Raw genomic sequence first — 23,409 nt, 5'->3', positions numbered from 1 at the left:
TATTAATCATAAACGTGAAAATGTAGAACAATTTTAATAATATTGTCGGCTATTATTTTTGAAAATGCTAACAATATACATTTCTTATAATTTGGGGCACATGAATGGGCTTTAGGAATTTACAATTGGGCCACACAGCTATTCCCTGTTAAAATATCATGGTATAGCCAGTTTTCACACTGGTCAATGAAAAATAGCCAGCGTTTATCAAGTCAATGAAAAATAGCCACTATTTTGCTGCAGCAGGGACCGGTCCAGTATAATATACGAGAGTTCTGGTGCATTTGTGTACGAACTCCAGCATATTATGCTGGACCGGTATACTTTGCTAACTCCTGTAAAATTTGCGGGAGACTGGAGCACCGGTGCTCCAAACTCCAGTATATTATACTGGACAATTATACTTGCTGGAACTCCCGTAAAATTTGCGGGAGTTCCAGCATAATTATGCTTGAACTCCCGTAAAATTTGCGGGAGTTCCAGCATAGTTATCCTGGAACTCCCGTAAAATTTGCGGGCGTATTTTTCCGGATTTTGAACAGTATTTTCGCTCAGATTTAAAGTGGCTAAATTTCGATGACTTTTGAAACTTGGCTATTTTTCAACGACCAGTGGTAAATCTGGCTATTTTTGAATTTCTCCCCTATTCCCTGGGCTTAAAGTTGAAGAGATATGGAAAAATGACACTATATAGATTATAGCTGCTGTAAAAAAATAATAGCTGAAAATACATACATACATATAATATATATATATATACATACATATAATATATATATATATATATACATATAATATATATATATATATATATATATATATATATATATATATATATTTTGACTAGCAAAAAGTTATATATCTTTTTGACTATCAAATATAAATAATATCTGGCGCGGCTAAAAGTGATGATACCCTAAGAGATATTGTTGAGAAATACAGACTAAATTTGTGAGACCAAAAAAAGAAATGTTGTAACTTGACTTGAATTTAGCTTCTTAATTTCCTGAAGCAATTCTGTGCAGTACACCGTCTCCCTATTCTATCTTTTTGCTTCTCGGACTCCGAAGTATATAATCATGTCAGTTGGCGGAGAAGTATCACAGTTTTTTCATGAGACGAAGTAAGAGCTTAACGTTTATGAGTTAGTTAGTAATTTGTATATGTTAAATGAATTACTTAAAACAAATATATAATTTGAACTAAAGTAGTGAGTTCGGATAAACATGCAATCAAGAGGCTAACTCCGCCCCTAGTTTTTCGGGATGATGTAAAGAAGATTTGCCCCAATATCAAATGAAAGTTAATGTAAAAATTTGGTCGAGATATTCATATTTAAGCTACATACTGAATGTGCTTCATAAAATAATAGTACCAAACGTTCAATGAATTGCACGTATATATTAAAATTTATAAAGCATTTCTAAAATTCAAAAGGTATCTCGCTCTCGAACATGCTCTATTTAATTTGTAGAAAAAGAAAAAAAATAAGCTCTGGAAAAGTCTGATAAATCTTGACATCCAATAGCCGCACGAAGATAAATATAAAACTACAATAATAGCAAACTGAAACGAATATTGTGTTGTCTTATCTTTTTTTCCTTAGAAAACCATTGCAAGCTAATTAATGAGGACTACCTTGGTATACAGAATATATGATTTTAACCAGTACTCTAGCTAAGAAATATCAGACCTTGAATTTACTCTTCCTATTCCTTAGTATCTGTATTCTTTGAACAGTCTCCATGAATGTTCTGCAAAAAAAAAAAATTAAAAAAAAATTATATTGACTTAGTAAATACTGGAAATAATTTCTACTTATTTTACTTGTTCTTAAATAAAATAAATAGAATAACAATTCCATATATGCTCGTTGTGAGCACAGCTAATGTCTAGCAGGTTTGGCGGTAGTGGCGGAGCTAGAAATTTTGGCGAAGGTGTGCAAATTCTCGTCTCATGAATTGTGTTAATTAGGGTGTGCAAAAACTAAATATATACTTATAATAGCTGACATTTATCCTATGTATACCACATAATTTTTCGACGAAGGGTGTGCACCAGACCACCCTTCGCCTAAGGTGGCACCGCCCATGTTTGGCGGTAAGTGAATCACCTAAAAGATAGTATTATGATAGTCTTCTTAGGGTCCAAATGAAGGGAAAAATAATATATAATTCATATTACCGACCTCAACTAGTTTAAAATAATCTTCTTAAGGTCCAAATGAAGTGAAAATAATACATAAGAATGAAATAATTAAGAGAACAGAAAATATAAGTACATACTGCCATGGTACATCTCCTGCAAGCATCCAATCTCCTTCTCTGTCTTGGTACAATAGTGTAAAGCGCGTACCATTTTCGTCACAACTCTGATCTGCTGCATATAATAGGACTAAACTTGTCAATTCAATCCTTATCGTTATTTTGTAAAAGGAAAAATGAGAGGACAATCAATATCTATATCTATATATTATTAAAATTAGAGGAAAACATTTTCTCCTTAAACCAAGTGACATCATAGAAAAAAGTCACATAGTACAAGTAGTTAATATTAGTTTCTGGTTATTATTTTTAAATTTAATAATAAAATAAAATATTTTATAATAGAAAATGAAGATTAAAAAAATTGTCCATTCAAATTGGAGAGTAGTTTCAAGTTGTAGTTTTTAATTTAGTTTAAAATAAAAAAGTAACATTACAAAAAATAAAAAAATGTCAATTCAAAATCTCTTTGTTTTTTAATAATTTTGTTTTTATTTTTAAAATTAAAAAGTTTATTTATTCAGAAAATATTATTGAAAATAATAGAATAAAATAAAAAATAAAAAATATATATCTTCAAAAATTCAGACAATATTATTGAGACTATTAGAATAAAATTTTAAAATAAAAAAATATTTCAAGAGTAATAAAATATATATCTTCTATTATATTACAAAAAAAACGTAGTAGAAAAAAATATTAAACAAAGTAATATGCTAGTAAAAATTTCTATTAGCAATGCAACTATATTAAATATTGGATAATATAATAAAAAAAATACATAACAAAAAAGTTATGTGATGATTATATAATCCCCTTTAATTTAATAGAGATTTTTTTCATTAAAATTCATATAATATTATTGACAACAACTGAATAAAATTTAAAATAAAATATTTCAAGACTAACATATATATATATATATATATATATATATATATATATATATATATATCTTCTCTTATATTATAAAAAGAAAGCGAGCATACAAAAATATTAAATAAAGTAATATGCTAATAAAAATTTCTATTAACAATGTAAAAATACTAAACATTGGATAATAGAATAAAGAAAAATATAGAACAAAAAAGTTATTCAATAACTATATAAGTCCCTTTAATTTTATAGAAATTTTATTATTAGGTATATCATATAGACAAATAAGGTGACAATTGAAATTTATTAAAGCAATAGGTATCTAATATGTTCAAACAAGTCCTATCACCATTTAATTTAATCAATATTTTCTAATAGTGATCGCGCATCGCACAGGTACGACTGCTAGTTTCTTATTATAGGAGTAGTGAACTTACATTTTGCAAACATTTGAATCAAGCTGTTAGTAAGGACTTGATAGGAATTATATAGCCTTAGATTAATTTTCCTTCCAATGGCTACTCCTTCCATTTTGACCTTCACATACATTGAGTTTCTTCGACCAATAATATCATTGTTAATCCCATGAATTTGCTTTTTTCTCCATGATTTAATTGGTGGCCACCCCACTACTCCGTTTTCTTCCTTGAATTCCCTGTATGAGATATAAAAAGAAATATATTATAAGTCAAAGTTCTTATATTTGGCGAATAAATTGAAATCGTCTAAAAATTAATGAACAAGAAAAATTGTCGAAGTGTCGTGTGAGAGTCTATTCTAGTTATTTTTAAGGATTTAATATAATTCAAACACAGGAAAGAATGAATGTGATCTGTATGCATTATTTTATATACTACTATTGTATACATTATGTAAATAATTTATATTACTATTGTATTTTAACGTGTGCAGTAGATAACATATCTTATTTTTCATGTTACTGATCAAATCCTTTGTGGTAATTACATGTACATGCCAAGATATTATAAAAATTACATGTTATGCAGGTAGAAGTTAAACTCTGAATGTAATGTACAACGTGTAAGTTAGTAAGTGTTTTGGACATAAAAAATATAATTTTGGAAAAAGTAATTTCTGGAGTTAATAAGTTAAAAAATAATATTTGAAATTTAAAATTAAGTTTAAACATACATTTCACTTAAAAAAAATATTGTAGTCTTACCGGCAGGAAAAAGCTTTTTTCCAAAAAACATGAAAAAGTGGTTTTAAAAAACTAATTTAAAAAAAACTCCAAAAACTTACAAATTTTCTTGGACAAACACGTTTTGAAAAAAATCCATAAAATCATGGACAAACGGGTCCTTAAACTTACGGGTAACAAGCTTCAAAAGTTCTCCTCTTTCGGTGATCATCTTCTTCTTCTTCTTCATTTGGTTGGCCATTCCATGCAAGCAAAGGCAACGTTTTACGTTCTAATTTGTCACTACCATCATAATCAGAATTAGCCCCTGAAAAGTTAGACTTGTGGTTGATATAATTGCTGTCATTCTTCATTTCTGAGAAGTTGTCATCAAAACTGTCGACGTTGCCATTTAGGTCGTCGGAAGATTTGATGGGAAAATAGGAAGGAAGTGCAAGACCAAGCTCAAGTTCCATCTCATAAAACTACTATATATTATAAATAATAAAAAAAACACAAAACCAACTTTGAATTATATGCTAGAGATATACAATAAAATAAGCTTATATTATATGTAAATAAAATGCTAGCTTCTTCTTAGTCCAGTACGTATTTGCTAGGTTGAGTTTGAAGATGTGTATATATATGCTTGAAAAGAAAGAGAGAAGAGAGCAGAAGAAGAGATAAGTGTCGGTTGAGAAAGAGAAAGGGAAAAAAGATAAAGGGACAGCATTGAAGTTGGGTCGGCAAAAAGAGTAGCAGTGATATGAACAGCTCAGAAAAGGATGTTTTTGGCCCCTCACGGGTTTCTACCCTACCTTGTCCCACTCTTCTTCCCGTACTTACCATGCATAAAGTATCACACGTTCACGTAGAATTATAAAAAGAGTCTGTAATAATTATTTTCAAACCTCGAACTCATGATATATAGATCGCACCATAATAATTTTACCGAGGATTCCCTTCCATTTCTCGCATAAACAATCTTCCCTAAATGTGATTTCTCCTATTACCACTACTAATTAATTACTTTGTTATATCATGTTGCTTGTCTTATTTTCAAAATTTTAGTTTCACTTATGATAAATATATATATAATTATAATTATCTTTTATACAATTTGATATATAAATATTCTTTCAAATTATCATTCTATAGAAGTTAAACTTAGTTGTGTACACAAGAAATATATGATGTGGTGGAGCCATATGTAATGTAACCAAGGGAGTCAAATGACAAAACTTCGTTCGAAAATTACACTGTATAGTTACATAAAAATTTTTTATATACTTTTTTCATGTAATTAACATTTTTTTCTTTATATATATTAATACCCCTTGGTGAAAATCTAACTCCACCACTGATATGATGTTGTTTGGGGTGGAGGAAGGGGAGAGTGAATGAGTTGCTGGGAGCGGCCCTTTCATGAAGCAAGTAAAGCAACTGCTTTAAGCCTCACATTTATAGAGGCCCCATTTTTTGTTACACCTAATAGGCTATGTATAAGTTAAAAAAGGTTCTATGAAGTGAAAAAGTTTGATTTCTTTCTTTAACAAGAATAAAGAAGAAGGATTAGCAAAATTGCACTTGAAATGAATATCGAACCCGAATTTTGTAAGAAACGTATGATATATAGGAAGTAACAATTTGATGAGGATGTTGATAATAAAATCTCAAAATCTTTCGAAGAGTCTTTTGGAGTTGATTACTTTATACCTAGTAGACAAGGCTATTTTTTTCACTTTAATAGATTTGAACAATTCGAAGCATATGAAAATATTTTTGGTTTTCTATTAGCGATAAAAATTAAAATCATTAGATGATGAAAATTTGAAAAAATATTGCCTTAATCTTGAATGTTCCTTAAAGCATAATAATCAATTCGATATTAATGATTTAGATTTATTTTCGGAATTAAAAATATTAAGAAAATAGTACAATTTGAAGATAACAGTTTAATTGATTCACTCGGTCAAATAAAAAAAATTGATCCTTTTTCCAATGCCTATATTACTTATGGAATAATGTTAATAACTCTTGTTTCCATCGTTTCAGCGGAAAGAAATTTTCAAAATTTAAATTGATAAACTCTCATCTAAGATCAACAATGTCTCAATAAAGATTAAATGGATTAGCTATAGTCAATTAAAAAGGAGTTATTGACTAGAAGAAAATTATTAATAACATTGTATCTAAGAAACGCTAAAAAAATAGACTTCAAATAAATAAATAAAAAAAAATTTAAAAAAAAAGTTAAGGCCCCTCGTAAAGTTTAGCTTTAGGCCACAAAACTCGTCGGGCCGCCCCGCGAGTTGCATGTGTATAAAAATACGTTCAGTATATGATGATTCATTGTACTTGTTATTTGTTAACTACTTCAACATCTTTAATATCCCCGATAAGCTTAACGTTGATTACGAAAAACTTTAATTAATGGGACAAAAGCAAATGGCAACTCCATTTTTAATTAGGTAGCAAGCTCTAATATATTGTTTACTTAAGTATTAACGAACTCTTGTAGTAATTAAAGCGATTATCGATATTAAATAAGGTAGGTGATGTAGAAACAACAAAGAGAAGAGCGTAATTGATTGTAGTTATGTTTTAGGTTACCTGATAGTGTAATTTTTCTACGTACTGAGGTTAAATTTTTAGTTTAAATGTTATTACAAAATAAAAATTCTTCGTTTAGGTATCCAAAAGCGTGTAAAAGACGAGTAATTATTCACGTTTAATTAATAAATACATGTGCGTGCACTTCGTTTCTATGTACTCTTTACATGTACCTTAATTATTATTTTTGAATAACGATTAACAACGTACGATTTCCTAGTAATCTGTCCGACAATGCAACGTATAGTGAAATCTGATGTCTTATACTTTTGTGACATCCTAATTAAGAAAATTCATTTTACTATTTTTCTACAGTCTTCAGACTACAAATTGAATTTATGATAAATACGTTTTCTCCCCTCTTCTTTTCTTTAGCTTTAAAAATACCGTAGGAGTCTAGAGTACAAAGAAGTTTCATCAATGATCTCTATTTCATCCCACTGTCCTGGGGACGGAGCTATTTCCTGTTGACGGTTTCAGCCGAACCCAGTAACTTTTGCTCAAACAATATATTAGTGTTAAAAGATTCATTAAACATGTATAAGTATGAAATATAGTACCTTTCTATTAGCACTTGAAGTCGTTATTCTAAACAAAACCCATAAAGTCAAAACCGGCCGGGGCAGATCTAGTGCAAATGTTACGGGTTCCCGTGAATCCAGTAACTTTTGCATAGTCCCTATATTTATACTAAAAATTCATTAAAAATATAAGATTATATTAGCTAGCTAGAAACCCAATTCGTTGGTCAAGTTATCATGTGAATTAACTTAAAATTGTTATAAAACATATAAATTTAAAATTCTGAATCCGCCTCTGAATCAAAATCATGGTTCCGACTCTAACTGTCCCACATTTCCTTCTTTTATGAATACTTGATGGAGCTATTGAGCCAACACGCAGCCCTTTGTTTACCAAGAAAAAGTAAAAGATTTTCCATTTGCAATAATGGTAAATTGAACACTAAAGTAAAACAAGATATATCCTTCAATCTTTTCCCCCTTTTTTTATAGTTGGAAAATGACATCATTACTAATTAAAGGATTGATTGCTAATTCAAGATTTAATGTGTTTGAACGTAACTTAAACCTGCTTTATCAAATAAAGTATTAAAGCAAAACACAATTTGTCTGGCATGAAAAAATGTTTGAATAAATCAGGTTATGACTTGTTTATGTCCCCTTTAAAATCTTTGATAAAGTTACTTTAATGGATTTACCAAACAACTGTGGCTAGTTCCTTAGCTTTGAACAAGAAAAAGCTTGGTTATTCTTCATTAGACTTGTATTATCTTAACTCATTTATAAAAATTATTTTTACAATTAAATCACTTAAAATGCAATTACATACGTAACCATTTGTTGTTATTATTTAGTGGAAATCTGAAAAAACTGTAAATTACTATTAAATAAACGCGTTAAATTATATTGATCGGTGTATTAACTTAAATAGTTAGCTTAAGGACAAAATATCACTCAATTACCATGATGATAATGTCGTGAGATTGTCAGTTGACTTACGTTTGAACACGATCTTAATTTCTAGTTACAGTCATTATATTGGAAGTAACATTATTATTACTACAATTTTTTCTAATTAATTAAACTTGGTTTTTGACATGTGTTACGTGTCGAAGATGACAGTTCAAGAAAGTCATGATGCCAGCACTTCCATCATTTAAAAAATCTCCAAAATCGTGAGAAAAATGGCAATAAAAGAAACATTAATCTATTGGTTTGTTAATTAATTTCTAAGCATCCAATAAGATATTTCTAAATCAGATTAAGGGTTGATTCCTTTTGTCGGATAATTTGTTGAACATACGTATCTACATAAAAAATAGAATGAGCTGAGAAGTACAGACCTCTAGACAAAGCAACCAACAAGGATATACAATAAGGTTTGGTGAGTGTTTTCGGGTTAATTGGTTTCTACTTCTGTATGGTATAAGTAAAATATTGAGACTTAGCATTCAAGAGTTATGTCTGTCAAGCATTCAAGGGTAAAGTAGAAATCAGCCCCCCCCCGCTAGAGTATCGGGAGCGAGTTCAGCCTAACACAGTAGCTTTAATTCAAATCTTGTATTTATCTTTAAAAATTTATTGGATATGTATAAATTAATATAATTTAGAACTTATTAACTTAAAAGGATTAAAATTCCGAACCCATAAAATTGAAATCCTAGCTCCGCCTCTGCTAGAAATCCTCCTTGTGAAGCTCACTTGCAGACAATCTGCATACAGGTCAAGAGAGCCAGTTCACAATCATTATTTTGTTTGATTGTTTATCTATTTGTCTATATTTATATTATATTAAAAATACAAAACCTATCTATATCATCATTCGTTTTTTTTTTTACTCCTTAAAATAGATTTCACAATAATTAAAATTATAATTTAAATTAATTTGCTAATATTTAAGGCCTTAAAATTAACTAGAATTTTGATCATTGAATCTTTCCTTATTAAACTAAATAGGAAGTACTAATATTTAAGACTAAAATCAAATAAAAATTTTACCTTATGTAAATCAAACAATTCACTTATAGCATATTTGCTTATTGTACGTAGGCATATGAATTAGGCACTGATAAGTAGGGATTTTGGTTGCTTATTTGCTCTCTTTTACTTGTGTTTTTGCTCAAAAAATGCTTGAAGGTAGTCCCGAGAACTAAGGAAATGTGCTTTCGTGCAGGAATATTGGGAAACGAGCCAAAGAAGTCAATATCAACTCATAAAGGAGTCAAAAGTGGACAATAACCAAAACAAGGCAAAAAGACTTACAGTGCGGACCGCACCACAATTGTGCGGCCGCACTCACAATTATGCGGTCCGCAGAAGGCAAGGATCAGAGAGATAGGATTTTAGAATCAAGAAGGAATGCGGACCGCACCATTTTTTTGCGGCCGCATAACCAAGAGCGCGGTGGCACTCAGAATTGTGCGGTCCACAGAAGTCCCCGCAAAAGCTAGAGCTCAAGTTCAAGGAGTGCGGACCGCACTATAATTGTGCGGCCGCAGAAGCACAGAAATGTGCGCTCCGCACAACCTCCGCAGGGGCATTTTTGTTAGATATTTTCAGCTTAGTATAAATAAAACTTTTTATCATTTTTAGGTCAAGTTTTGTTTTGGGGAAAGCACCTGAGCCGTTTTCTTTACTGTTTTGAGTAATTTTGTACTAGATTAGCTTCTAAACATTAGATTTTCTTTCCCTAATCAATTATTATGCATTCTATCTTAATTTCTTCTTTAATTTCTGCATTTTTCATGAGTAGCTACATTTCTAGCTAGGGTTGTGGTCCAACCCTAGTGTGGGTACTTAATGGGTGTTTGATTTAGGGATTGTTTGTGATTGGGTTAGTGATATTTAGCCTAGTTCTTGCTTGAATCCAAGAATTAATGGTTGCAAACATCGATTCATGCCTATTTGACTTAGTCTCTACTTGAGAAAGAGAGACTAAGTCTAGGAAAATTTGGCTAACAAGAAATTGGGGTGAACTCAAGAAATTGATAGACCCAATTGAAGGGTCAAAGCTAGAGAAAGTAAGACCCGACTTGAGCATATATCCCTTGTTTTGTGCAATACCCATTTGGCATTGAGAAAGCAAAATTGGGAAAAATCACTCAAACTATCGAGAGGTATAGAGTGGGTAATTGCGTGTGATTGTTATATTATAACCCCGACTAATCAAACTTGCCCTTGAGTTTACGACCCGTTAGGTAACCACCTAGGTGGAAGTCACGACCCTAGATCCTTTATCATTTGAAAAACAACCAAAACCAAAAATATTGTCTCCTAGTTTTATAATTGCAATCAATAGCTTAAAGTAGAAATAGAAACAACAAACAAGAATGTGGAAGCGCAATTTGAGGTACATCATACAATTATACTAAATATATACCTAATCCCAATTCTAACTTCCTTGGATTCGACCCCGACTTGCGTTGGGTTTTTATTATTGCATCGACCGCCTCACTACCTATAATTGTGGTGTGAGTTTGGGCGAGACCAATTTTTGGTGCCGTTTCTGGGGAGTTAAACGGATTTAGCTATATATCTAGGTTTTTGTGTGATTTGTCTTCTTTTCCTTCCGAGTCACTAACTTTGTTTTTGAATTGCTTTTAGGTACGAAAATGGCTCTCAACAACGAGCCTATTGGGAATTTGCCAATTGAGGAGGACGTGGATGATGACCAAGTGGATGAGGTTCCTCTTGAACCTCAAGCAAATAGACGAGGCCGCCCACCTCAAGATAATATTCCTGTCCCTCCCCCACCTCCACTAAGAGCAGAAACACACCGACAATTACCGAACGAGGGTTATGCAAGTGCTATAGTCCCGCCTCGCATTAGGGCGGGTAACTTCCAAATCACCAATGTGATGCTTACACTACTTGAGCAACGGGGATTCTTCACCGGGGCTCCGAGTCAAAATGCGTACAAGTATCTCAAAGGGTTCGTCGATACTTGTTTGGGGAGCAAGCAAAAAATGTCTCTGAGGACGCGCTGCGGTTGAGGCTGTTTCCTTTATCTATACGGGTAAAGTCATTCGACTGGTTAGAGAGATTGCCCAATCATTCCATCCATACATGGGATGAGTTGGTGGAGAAATTCATTTCCAAATTCTTCTCTCTGGGACATATGGCGACACTTGGGGATGAGATTCTTGCGTTCAAGCAAGAACCCAATGAGCCATTGCATGAGATTTGGAAAAGATATCGTACCATGGTTAAAGAGTTCCCGAACAATGATATGACCGAGGCTATATGATCCAACAAACCTTCTACAGGGGGATCAACACAAAAAATCAATGTGTGGTTAATCAGCTCGCCGGTGGGAACTTCAAGAACACGCCTTATGCCGAAGCTTGTAAAATTCTTGATGAGATGGCGGATACCTCATCAACACGGCAAAGTCGAGCCAACGTTCCTCAAGGTGACCCAAATGTCATTCACCTACACAAGGAGCTACATGATCATGGGCAAGCTATTGCCGAGTTGACAACTACAATGAACCAGTTGGCCAAAGCTCAGCTTTAACAAGTTCAAGTGCCGAAACAATTGAATGCGATGGAAGGTGTGAATATGATGATAAACAAGAGACGACAACAAGGTCAACAAATGCAAAACCGTCCGGAACAATTCATGCAAGATGATAATGGGTATGACCAAGGGGATTCATTCAATGAGCAAGAAGAAGAAGTTCAATATGTCAACAATTATCAAGGTCAAAGAAATAATGCTCAAGGACAAAATCAACAACAATGGAGGTCACAAGGAAACCAAGGAAATTGGAAAAACCAAAACCACCAAGGCAATTGGAGTGGTGGTAACAATAATCAAAGCAATTGGAATAATCAAGGTAACCAAGGCAATTGGGGAGGTAATCATCAAGGCAATTGGGTGGCAACAATCTAAGCAATTGGGGAGGTAATAACCAAGGAGGGTGGAATAACAACAACAACCGGGGGTCGGGTTTTTAAAGGCAACAATGTTCCAACAACCAAGCAATTCACCTCCCTATCCTTCTCAAGGTCCGAGCTCTTCTAACAATGAGATGGGTAGAACTGAAAACATGTTTAAACAGATGATGGAGAAGAATGCCAACTCCGATGCTCAATTAGCCTCTCGCAACACTTCTATTGGCATTTTGGAGGTTCAATTAGGCCAAATCTCGCAATCTTTGAACACTCGTCCTAAGGGGGCATTACCTAGTGATACGGTGGTGAACCCGAAGGGTGGGAATAATACGGGACATGCTATGGCCGTGACTACTAGAAGTGGAAAAGGTGGACATGCAACTGCCTATAATCAAAGAAGAATTGTGGATGAAGATGTTGTGGTTCAAGAAGATGAAATCCCAAAAAATATAGTTCAAGCTAATGAAGAAGTGAGAACTGATATTGATGAAAATGTGGAGGAGACACAAGAAGAAGTGAACCCGTCTAGGGAACACATGATTGATATGCCAGAACCGGTAGTGCCAAAGGCTAAGGCACCAATGCCAAGGCCTCATCCTCCATACCCTCAAAGGCTTGCAAAGCAAAATAGTGAGAACCAATTTAAAAAGTTTATTGATATGATGAAGAGTTTGTCCAATAAATGTGCCGTTGGTTTAAGCCTTGGAACAAATGCCAGGATATGCAAAATTCATGAAGGACTTGGTAACCAAGAAGAGATCGATGAATTGTGAGACAATCAAGATGACACGTCAAGTGAGTGCAATTGTGCACCCAATGGCTCCTAAGTTGGAAAATCCGGGTGCTTTCACAATCCCTTGCACTATTGGGAGCGCCAATTTTGCCAAAGCTTTATGTGATCTTGGGGAAAGTATAAACTTGATGCCCTACTCGGTGTTCAAAACTTAGGGAATTGGGCAACCAAGACCCATATCCATGAGGTTGCAAATGGCGGATTGAACAATGAAGAGGCCTTTGGGTATTATTGATGATGTGTTGGTTCGAGTTGACAAGTTCATCCTCCCGGCGGACTTTGTGATTCTTGATTGTGAAGTGGACTATGAGGTGCCTATCATTTTGGGTAGACCTTTCCTTGCTACGGGAAAGGCTCTTGTTGATGTAGAAGCCGGTGAGCTCACTTTCCGGGTGGGTGACGAAAAGGTGGTCTTCCATGTGTGCAAATCTATGAGGAAACCGAATAGTAATGAAGTTTGTTCGTTCGTGGATTTGGTGACAGATGTGATTGTTGATGATGCTAGTGCCACAATGAATGTTGAGGAAAAATTGGAAGCCGTGTTGCTCAATCTTGATGATGATGAGGAGAATGATAGCTATGTGGTATATGTGAATGCATTGCAAGGAATGAGGTTGTACACTTATGAACCCCGCAATCTATCCTTGGATCTTGAGAACCGGAAGGCTCCTCCAACAAATACCTCAATCGAGGATCCTCCCACATTGGAGTTAAAGCCATTGCCTCCACATCTTAGGTATGAATTCCTTGGCCCTTCTTCAACTTTAGCGGTTATTTTTTCCTCTTCTTTGACTAATATGCAGGTAGAGTCCACATTAGAGGTGCTACAAAGGAGGAAAAGAGCAATCAGTTGGACATTGGCGGACATCCGGGTCATAAGCCCCACCTTTTGCATGCACAAGATTATTTTGGAGGAGGGTGCCAAACCCTCCATTGAACATCAAAGGAGGCTAAATAAAGCAATGCAAGAGGTGGTGAAGAAGGAGGTAATCAAGTGGTTGGATGCCGGGGTTGTATACCCCATTTTCGATAGCTCGTGGACCTCTCCGGTGCAATGTGTCCCAAATAAAGGGGGCATGACTGTGGTAACAAATGACAAGAATGAATTGATCCCCACAAGAACCATCACCGGGTGGAGAGTGTGCATGGACTATAGGAAACTCAACAAAGTCACTCGGAAAGATTATTTCCCACTTCCATTTCTTGATCAAATGCTTGATAGGTTGGCTGGACGTGCTTTTTATTGCTTCCTTGATGGATACTCCGTCTATAATCAAATTCTTATTGCTCCCGAGGACCAAGAGAAGACCACTTTCACATGTCCTAATGGTACTTTATCATTTCCAAGGATGCCATTCGGGTTGTGTAATGCACCTACGACTTTTCAACGCTGTATAATGGCTATTTTCACTGACATGGTGGATGATATTCTTGAGGTCCTCATGGATGATTTTTCTATGGTTGGAAATTCTTTTGAGGATTGTTTAAACAATTTGGATAAGGTCTTGGCTAGATGTGAGGAGTCAAATTTGGTGTTGAATTGGAGATGTCGAGTAAGGCATTGTGCTCGGCCAAAAAATTTCAAAACATGGTATTGAGGTCGACAAGGCAAAAATTGAGGTGATCTCCAAACTCCCTCCCTCTAAATCCGTGAATGGAGTGAGGAGCTTCTTGGGTCATGCGGTGCGGGTTTTTATTGTCGATACATCAAGGACCTTTCCAAGGTGGTATACCCATTGTGCAAACTTTTGGAGAAGGATGCCAAGTTCCATTTCAATGAAGATTGTATGAAGGCATTCGAATTGCTTAAGTTCAAGTTGACTACTACTCCTATTATTATCGCACCGGATTGGAGCTTGCCTTTTGAGCTCATGTGTGACGCTAGCGATGTGGCGGTTGGAGTATTGTTGGGGCAAAGAATCAATAAAATCTTCCATCCGGTCTACTATGCTAGCAAGACCATGAATGATGCCCAAGTAAACTACACAGTGATCGAAAAGGAGCTACTTGCTATTATTTTTTCCATGGAGAAGTTCCGCCCGTATTTGATGGGTACAAAGGTGATTGTTCACACTGACCATGCGGCACTTCAGTATTTGATAAGCAAGAAAGATTCTAAGGTAAGGTTAATGCGGTGGGTGCTTCTATTGCAAGAACTTGATCTAGAGATTCAAGACCACAAGGGTAGTGAAAACCAAGTGGCGGACCACTTGTCCCGATTGGAGGAGGAGGGGAGGCCAAATGACGGCCTTGAGATCAATGATTCCTTCCCCGACGAGCAATTGCTAGCCATTTCAATTACCGGGATGCCATGGTTTGCCGATTTAGCCAATTATCTTGTGAGCGGCATTGTACTGAATGAGTTTTCTTCAAACCAAAGGAAGAAGCTCAAACGGGATTGCCTTGATTATTATTAGGATGGGCCGTATCTTTTTCGGATATGTACCGATGGTGTGATCCGACGATGTGTGCCGGAAGAAGAACAAATGGGAATTCTTGAGGCTTGTCACTCTTCACCGTATGGTGGTCACCATGGTGGAGCTAGAACGACTACAAAAGTGTTGAGTTGTGGATTCTATTTGGCCTACTCTCTACAAGGATGCTAGTGATCTAGTCAAGCGTTGGGATGAATGTCAAAGGGCCGGTGGGATTTCTAAGAAGAATAAGATTCCCCTCACTACCATCTTGGAAATTGATATCTTTGATGTTTGGGGTATTGATTTCATGGGACCGTTCGTGAGCTCTTGTGGAAACACTTACATTTCGGTAGCTGTAGACTATATGTCAAAATGGGTTGAAGCCGTGACTTTACCCAACAACGAAGCTCAAAGTGTGGTGACATTCTTGATAAAGAACATCTTCACAAGGTTTGGTACTCCAAGGGCCATAATTAGTGATGGGGGTTCGCATTTTTTCAATCGAGCTTTTGATACCTTATTCACCAAGTATGGTGTCACTCATAAAGTCTCGACTCCCTACCATCCTCAAGCAAGCGGACAAGTTGAAGTCTCCAGCTAAGAGATCAAGAGTATTTTGTCAAAGACTGTGAATGCCAACCGGACGGATTGGTCATGAAAACTTGATGATGCTCTTTGGGCTTACAGGACGGCTTACAAGACGCCGATTGCGATGTCTCCATATCGATTGGTGTTTGGAAAGGCGTGTCATCTTCTGGTAGAACTTGAGCATAAGGCCATGTGGGCTTTGAAAAAGTTGAACCTTGAGTAGGATGCCGCTGCAAACCTAAGAGTGTCACATTTGAATGAGCTTGATGAATTCCGGTATCATGCCTACACAAGTTCGTCCCTTTACAAGGAGAAGATGAAGTACCTCCATGAAAAGTACATCCACAACAAGGAGTTTAAAGAAAATGATTTTGTGCTATTGTTCAACTCCCGGTTGCGGATGTTTTCGGGCAAGTTGAAGTCAAAATGGAGTGGCCCCTTTGAAGTGGTGAATGTAACCCCCTTTGGTGTTCTAGATTTGAAAAATAAGAATGATGAGGTGTTTAGAGTCAATGGGCACCGGGTTAAACATTATCTTGGCAAGGTTGATGATGGCTACATTGTGGCGGTTCTTCATTTCAAGTGATTGGTAATCTGCGTCGTGTCGCGACGTTAAATCAGGCGCTTCTTGGGAGGCAACTCAAGTGTCTTTTTCTTTCTCTTATTTTTCTTCTTTGGATTAGATAGGATTTGTTTTGTGCTAACTAGCTTTGAAGTGTATCCAGGAATGGATGTGCATTGCAGGGACTGTGCAAGAAAAATGGACTAAGTGTCACAAAAGTGCGGAGTGCACCAGAATGATGCGGACCACACAACCACTTTGCGGCCGCACAATTCTGTGTGCGGTCGCACATCTGAAAGATACTAAAAATGCATGCTCTCTGAAGTTTGGCCTGTCAAAGTTCATTAACAAAGTGCGGCCGCACACATTTTTGTGCGGTCCTCACAAATTCTGAGGCTGCACTCACTTTTGTGCGGACCGCAGCAATTCTTCAGAGGTACAGGTAAGAAGTGCGGACCGCACTCAAAATTGTGCGGCCGCACTCAGGTAACTTCTGGGCCCGATGGGTCAAAGTATAAATAGGGCCTTTCTCAGCTTTTTACACTTTACGCTCTTTGAACCCTCAAAGCTAGCAAACACAGTGCATATCTCAGTAGCTCTAAATCTTCTCTTATTTCATCAAGTTAGAATCTCACCTGCATCATCCACTACTGGTATGTTCAATCCATGTTAGATTTTTGTTCTTTTTTCTTAAATTGTGTTCTTGTTTTCTTTGATTAGTTTAGTTAATTTTAGGCCTATAAATGTCAAATGTGCTTATTATGTGCTTCAAAATCGTGTGTGTAGCTTCGTATGTGTTAATTGGGTCCTGGGTAAGTAGCTAATCATGTTTAATTGCTCAAACCATGTATAATTGGTGAACAAAATTGCATGAACCCTAAACCAATACCGCATAAATTCAAATTGTGCGGCCGAACTCATTTTTGTGCGGTCCGCACTTTGAGCTTTGCGGCTGCACACACTTTTGTTCGGTCCGCAGCTCTCTGAGTTAGGGCATGTTTGTTCATGAATTGTGCGGCCGCAGTCAAAATTGTGCGGTCCGCAGTGGACTTGTGTGGCCACACTCATTTTTGTGCGGTTTTCCACTGACGAACGATCAGAGACTCCAGTATTCTGAACCTAGGGCTGTGCGGCCGCACTCAAAATTGTGCGGTCCGCACTTTTGGTTGTGCGGCCACACTCACTTTTGGTTGGTCCGCACTCGGCAGTTTGAGGCCGCACACACTTTTGTGCGGTCCGCAGTGCCCCTTCTGAGACTGCTTTACTGCAACTTTCAATCATGCTTCTGTATACATTGTGAGCTTCAATTCTAACTGATTTCTATTACTTATGTGTTGCAAACAATGGTTCGCTCACGTGGTAGAGGAGATACATCGAAAGGGAGGGCAGAACCCTCCCGAGGCCGGGGTCGAGGCATAAACAACCTACCTCTAGCAATCCAAAGATCCATAAGCAAGAAAGCTACCGCCAACAGACCTCCTGAACCCTCCGAGACCGGTGAGTATCTCCCATCTGGGGAAGATTATGAGAGTAAATGCAAGCACAACCAGAAGCCCAATCACAACAAGTCCCGGGCAGATTCCACTTGGTGGATGAGTCATCTTCTACTGCTAGCTCGTCTGAAGGTTCGGAAGAGGGTAGTCAAGATTTTGAGCCCTCTTCCTCACATGCTCCACCCTCTTCCTCACATGCTCCAGCTGCTCCAATCAATTTAGAAGATGATGATGATGTCCTAGATGATGGTAGAGGGGGTGATACTACAGTGGGAGGTTTGGAGAGGTCAAGGAGGCCAGGGCTATGGGAAGACAGGTTCGTCAGTGCTAATGCCTTTGCCAAATTTAGAGAATGGTGGCTGCGGAGGTCGCTCACTCTTGAGCGATAATTCTTGATGAAGGATCTAGACAAGTACAACCCCAATGTCCTTAGACAATTCCAGGAGCGAAAATGATGGAAATGTTTCACCCACAGCATCCTAGAGCAAATGAGCACTTGGTCAAAGAATTCTATACAAATGTAGCTCACATAAAAAAGGGTACCAAGGTGACAAAAGTGCGAAATCTGAAAGTCCGATTCGACTCCTGTGCATTGAACTCATATGTGGGGTTTGAAGAAGTAGAAGCAGTGCAATACTTGGAAAAGCTAGATATGGGTGATGCAGCTCGCCCGTGGCTAGCTGAGATTCTGGCAATTCGAGCATCAACACCGCTGTGGCTCACAGCAGGGGTTCCTACAGTCAGGGCCACCCTAAACTTTAAAGCAAAAGGGTGTCAGACATTCGTATGCAGCCGCATTGATACATGCCTCAATGAGAACAACCTCCCACTTCCCCGTGAAGTCTTGGTGGCTTCAATTATGGCTGGCTACCCGATCAATGTGGATGCTATCATGTCCACCGACATCACTCTTACTGTCCTGAAGGGTGAAAGATCCTACCCGTATCTGAACTTCCTCATTGTATACTTCAAGGATCAAAGGGTGGAGCCAAGGCAATATGATACCGAAGTGAAGGCTAAGAATCCTTTCTCATGGTACCACCTTCAGGGAGCCGACAACCCGAAGTTCAAGGGCAAGGCAACTACCTCTGCTGGCCAGTCTGAGAAGCCAACGGTAGTAGTTACTGATTCAGCTGCTGAGCCTTCCAGAGATGCCATGACTTCTACAGCAGCCGGTCCTTCCACCAGGACAACATCCAAGCCGTCACCTTCTTCTTCCAGACTATCAGCTCCATTATCAGTGCCATCTTCATCCACTTATCCACAGACTGCGCTGCGAGTCTCGCAGATATTGGCGAGTCTCAACAACTGGATGCAGGCAGCTACTTCAAAGTTGTCTGACATATCCAGTGTTTTTGCAGCACAGTCAACAGCCCCAACAGAGCCACATGTACCTCCGTCTGTGGGGGAAACATTGAAGAAGATTTTGGACAACCAGAAGACCATTATGGAGACTCTAGTGGCGCATGGGGAGGTCATTGAAGAGTTGGGAAAGATAACAAAGAAGATGCAGAAGTCTCAGGCATCGAAGAAGTCGGTGAAGAAGTTGAGAAAAGAGATTACAAAGACTACATCTGTCGGAGATCTGCCACTGGACTTACTTATGGAGGGAGCACCTTCAGCCCCAGCAGCACAGGCAACACCAGTAGTACCCGAGGCACCAGAGGCAGTAGCCGGCCAGTCTGAGGAGCCAGTTGCGACTGCCTACACTGCTGAGGAGATGATCCAGATGCTCAGAAACCCTGTTGTCCCTCAGCCAGGTGATGATGAGATACAGCTAGAGGAGCCCGAGGGTGCTGCGGATCCCATGCAGACTGAGACCACATAGGGAGTTCTCTTTACTCTCTACCCTTCCCTGTTATTATTTTTGTTAAGCATTGGGGACAATGCTTATTTTTATTTTGTGGGGTGGTCTATTTTGATTGATTGACATTGACATTTGGATTTGGCATGTAATAACTCTTATACTATTTTTCTTTTATCTTTATTTTTCCTTTGATATGTATATATTCATCCCTTTAGATTTGATGTATATATTCAGTCTCCCTTATGTATATATTCATTTTACTTCGGCTTGTATATTCATTTATCTTGCTTCCCGTAGTTTATTTGATAGCTTCTTTAGTTTGTATTTCTTAGTAATATAACTTCTTATTTACCTTAGTAGCTTCTTTTTAATTTGTTAGCTTCTTTTTACGTTTGAGTGAACAATAAGCCTTTTCTTAATGCCAAGGTTCTTTACAAAGGTATATTTTGTGTGAACCGGGTGGCTCTTCCCAACGATGGATGGCGTGATAACCTTCTTAAAATTGAGTCTGTTTTCTTTTATTTCTTGGAAAATATAGTAGTAATGAATAAAAGGGTCTCAAGCAAGCTTCACTTGGTACCAACACATTTACCTACGACCTTATGGTTAAAAACATAGTTGTTGGCAGAAAATACCTCCAGTTGTGACCTTTTGACTCTTGTGTTGACTTAAGCAGTCATCGAGTGGTTCAGTCGAGCCATTTGTGATTCTCAATCTTATCTAGGGTTGTTATGGGCCCTCGACCCCGTTCTCTTTAGCAATCTAGAAGTGTGAGAGGTGAGATGATTAGTTACAAGTCCAAGTACCCGTGCTAATAGTCTAGAACTTGCCCCGAATGTTTTTCTAGGCGAAATTCTAAGTAGCTTGGCTTGAGAAATGATTGTAGGCTCTCCTTGATCCAATTTGAAATTTGAAATCTTCCATAGCCTACCAATGTGATATCCCTAGTCAACCCCTTTGAGCCGAAGCCCTTTTTCTTTGAATAACCACGTTACAAGCCTTTATCCGTTTTGTAATGACCCTCTCTTGGCACCGGATCTTTCCTCAACATTCTTGAGAAACAATTGGAAAAAACATAAGTTTAGGGGGAGAGATGAGTAGTTTAAAAGTGATAAAAGGTACAAAGAAGAGAAAGAAATAAAGAAAAGGGAAGGCAAAGAAAAGAAAGAAAGAACAAAAAGAAAAATGCCAAAAAGAAAGTGAATAAGGTAGAAAGTTGAAGGGATTCAAAGAAAATAATGATGAAAGGCATGGAGTAAATAGAAAAGGAGAAAAATGAATGTCATGACCAAGATAGAGTGACGTTACGTCTCTCTAGTTCCCCCAAGGAAAAAGAAAATGACTCAAAGAGTCGAGAAAGTATGACCCGAAAAGAGAAAATGGAGTGCTTAAGGAAAGATGAAACTATTCTATTCCAACAAGTCCTACCCTGGTCCAAAAGCCTTCATTACATCCCGCAAAAGCCCTACATGATTTCAGGTTGAGTAAGCTTACATTAGCGGTGATTTACATAAGGGGCAAACTTAGGTACTTAGAGCCGGACTTGTGATATTCTTTTGAGAGAGATGAGCGAACTTTTCGCCATCCTTGATTCGAGTGTTACATTCTAAAGTGAGATTTGCTAATGGAGAGTAGAGGAGGAGGAGTATGAGATCCACAATGACCTACATGATAGAGCGAGCGTCCTTGATGAATAGAGTCAACTCTTAATGCTCTAGTCTCACATTAGAAATATTGTACTTAAAAAGTCAAATCATTGCATTGTTGATAATTCATACGTGTTGTGGGTAATTGTTGGTCCCAATTGATGTGTGATTGATTCACCTTAGGCCAGCTGAAATATCCCTTTTCTAGTGGAGTTGGGAATTGCCTTAAATGCTAAAAGCTTAAGTTTGGGGGAGTTGATAAGTAGGAATTTTGACCGCTTATTTGCTCTCTTTTACTTGCGTTTTAGTTCAAAAAATGCTTAAAGGTAGTACCGAGAACTAATGAAATGTGCATTCGTACAGGAATATTGGGAAACAAGCCAAAGAAGTCAATATCAACTCATAAAGGAGTCAAAAGTGGACAATAACCAAAACAAGGCAAAAAGGCTTACAGTGCGGACCGCACCACAATTGTGCTGCCGCACTCACAATTATGTGGTCCGCAGAAGGCAAGGATCAGAGAGATAGGATTTTAGAATCAAGAAGGAATGCGGACCGCACCATTTTTTTGCGGCGGCATAATCAAGAGCGTGGCGGCACTCAGAATTGTGCGGTCCGCAGAAGACCCGCAAAAGCCAGAGCTCAGGTTCAAGGAGTGCGGACTGCACTATAATTGTGCGGCTTCAGAAGCAAGAGTGCGGCCACACTCAGAAATGTGCAGTCCGCACAACCTCCGCAAGGGCATTTTTGTCAGATATTTTCAGCTTAGTATAAATAGAACTTTTTGTCATTTTTAGGTCAAGTTTTGTTTTGGGGAGAGCACCTGAGCTGCTTTCTTTACTGTTTTGAGTAATTTTGTACTAGATTAGCTTCTAAACATTAGATTTTTTTCCCTAATCAATTATTATGCATTCTATCTTAATTTCTTCTTTAATTTCTGCATTTTTCATGAGTAGCTAAATTTCTAGCTAGGGTTGCGCCCAACCCTAGTGTGGGTACTTTATGGGTGTTTAGTTTAGGGCTTGCTTGTGATTGGGTTAGTGATATTTAGCCTAGTTCTTGCTTGAATCCAAGAATTAATGGTTGCAAACATTGATTCATGCCTATTTGACTTAGTCTCTACTTGAGAAAGAGAGACTAAGTCTAGGAAAACTTGGCTAACAAGAATTTGGGGTGAACTCAAGAAATTGATAGCCCCAATTAAAGGGTCAAATCTAGATATAGTAAGACCCGACTTGAGCATATATCACTTGTTTTGTGCAATACCCATTTGGTCTTGAGAAAGCAAAATTGGGCAGAATCACTCAAACTATCGAGATGTATAGAGTGTGTAATTGCGTGTGATTGCTATATTACAACCTCGACTAATCAAACTTGCCCTTGAGTTTACGACCCGTTAGGTAACCACCTAGGTGAAAATCATGACCCTAGATTCTTTATCATTTGAAAAATAACCAAAAAAAAATAATATTGTCTCCTAGTTTTATAATTGCAATCAATAGCTTGAAATAGAAATAGAAACAACAAACAAGAATGTGGAAGTGCAATTTGAGGCATCATACAATTACACTAAATATATACCTAATCCCAATTCTAACTCCCTATGGATTCGACCCCGACTTGCGTTGGGTTTTTATTATTGCATTGACCGCCTCACTAACTATAATTGTGGTGTGAGTTTGGGCGAGACCAGGCACGGACATAAATTTGATAAAGCAATTAAAAGTTGGGAAAATGATATTGTGTAGCCGCTCTCAAAATAATAGCCGAATATATATATATATACGCACATA

General features: G+C 37.2%; 1 protein-coding gene across 2 annotated transcripts; it reads right to left on the bottom strand.

Annotated features, from left to right (window-relative positions):
- Positions 1 to 1,381: 1,381 nt before the first annotated feature.
- Positions 1,382 to 4,933, bottom strand: LOC109218659 (auxin-responsive protein IAA29-like). Of its 2 annotated transcripts, none has more exons than XM_019383030.1 (4): positions 4,474 to 4,932; positions 3,578 to 3,795; positions 2,286 to 2,379; positions 1,382 to 1,754 (listed from the first exon to the last, which is right to left on the bottom strand). In XM_019383030.1, exons 1-4 carry the CDS (start codon positions 4,755 to 4,757, stop codon positions 1,688 to 1,690), a joined length of 663 nt encoding a protein of 220 aa, XP_019238575.1. In that variant the 5' UTR covers positions 4,758 to 4,932; the 3' UTR covers positions 1,382 to 1,687. The 2 variants fall into 2 exon arrangements, with proteins under 2 accessions (XP_019238575.1, XP_019238576.1); XM_019383031.1 differs by having other exon boundaries at positions 1,504 to 1,754; positions 2,286 to 2,376; positions 4,474 to 4,933.
- Positions 4,934 to 23,409: the final 18,476 nt, after the last annotated feature.

The sequence above is a fragment of the Nicotiana attenuata genome, unplaced genomic scaffold (assembly GCF_001879085.1).
Source record: "Nicotiana attenuata strain UT unplaced genomic scaffold, NIATTr2, whole genome shotgun sequence".
Classification (NCBI taxonomy): Eukaryota; Viridiplantae; Streptophyta; class Magnoliopsida; order Solanales; family Solanaceae; genus Nicotiana; species Nicotiana attenuata.
This window is presented reverse-complemented; position numbering and strand designations above follow the sequence as displayed.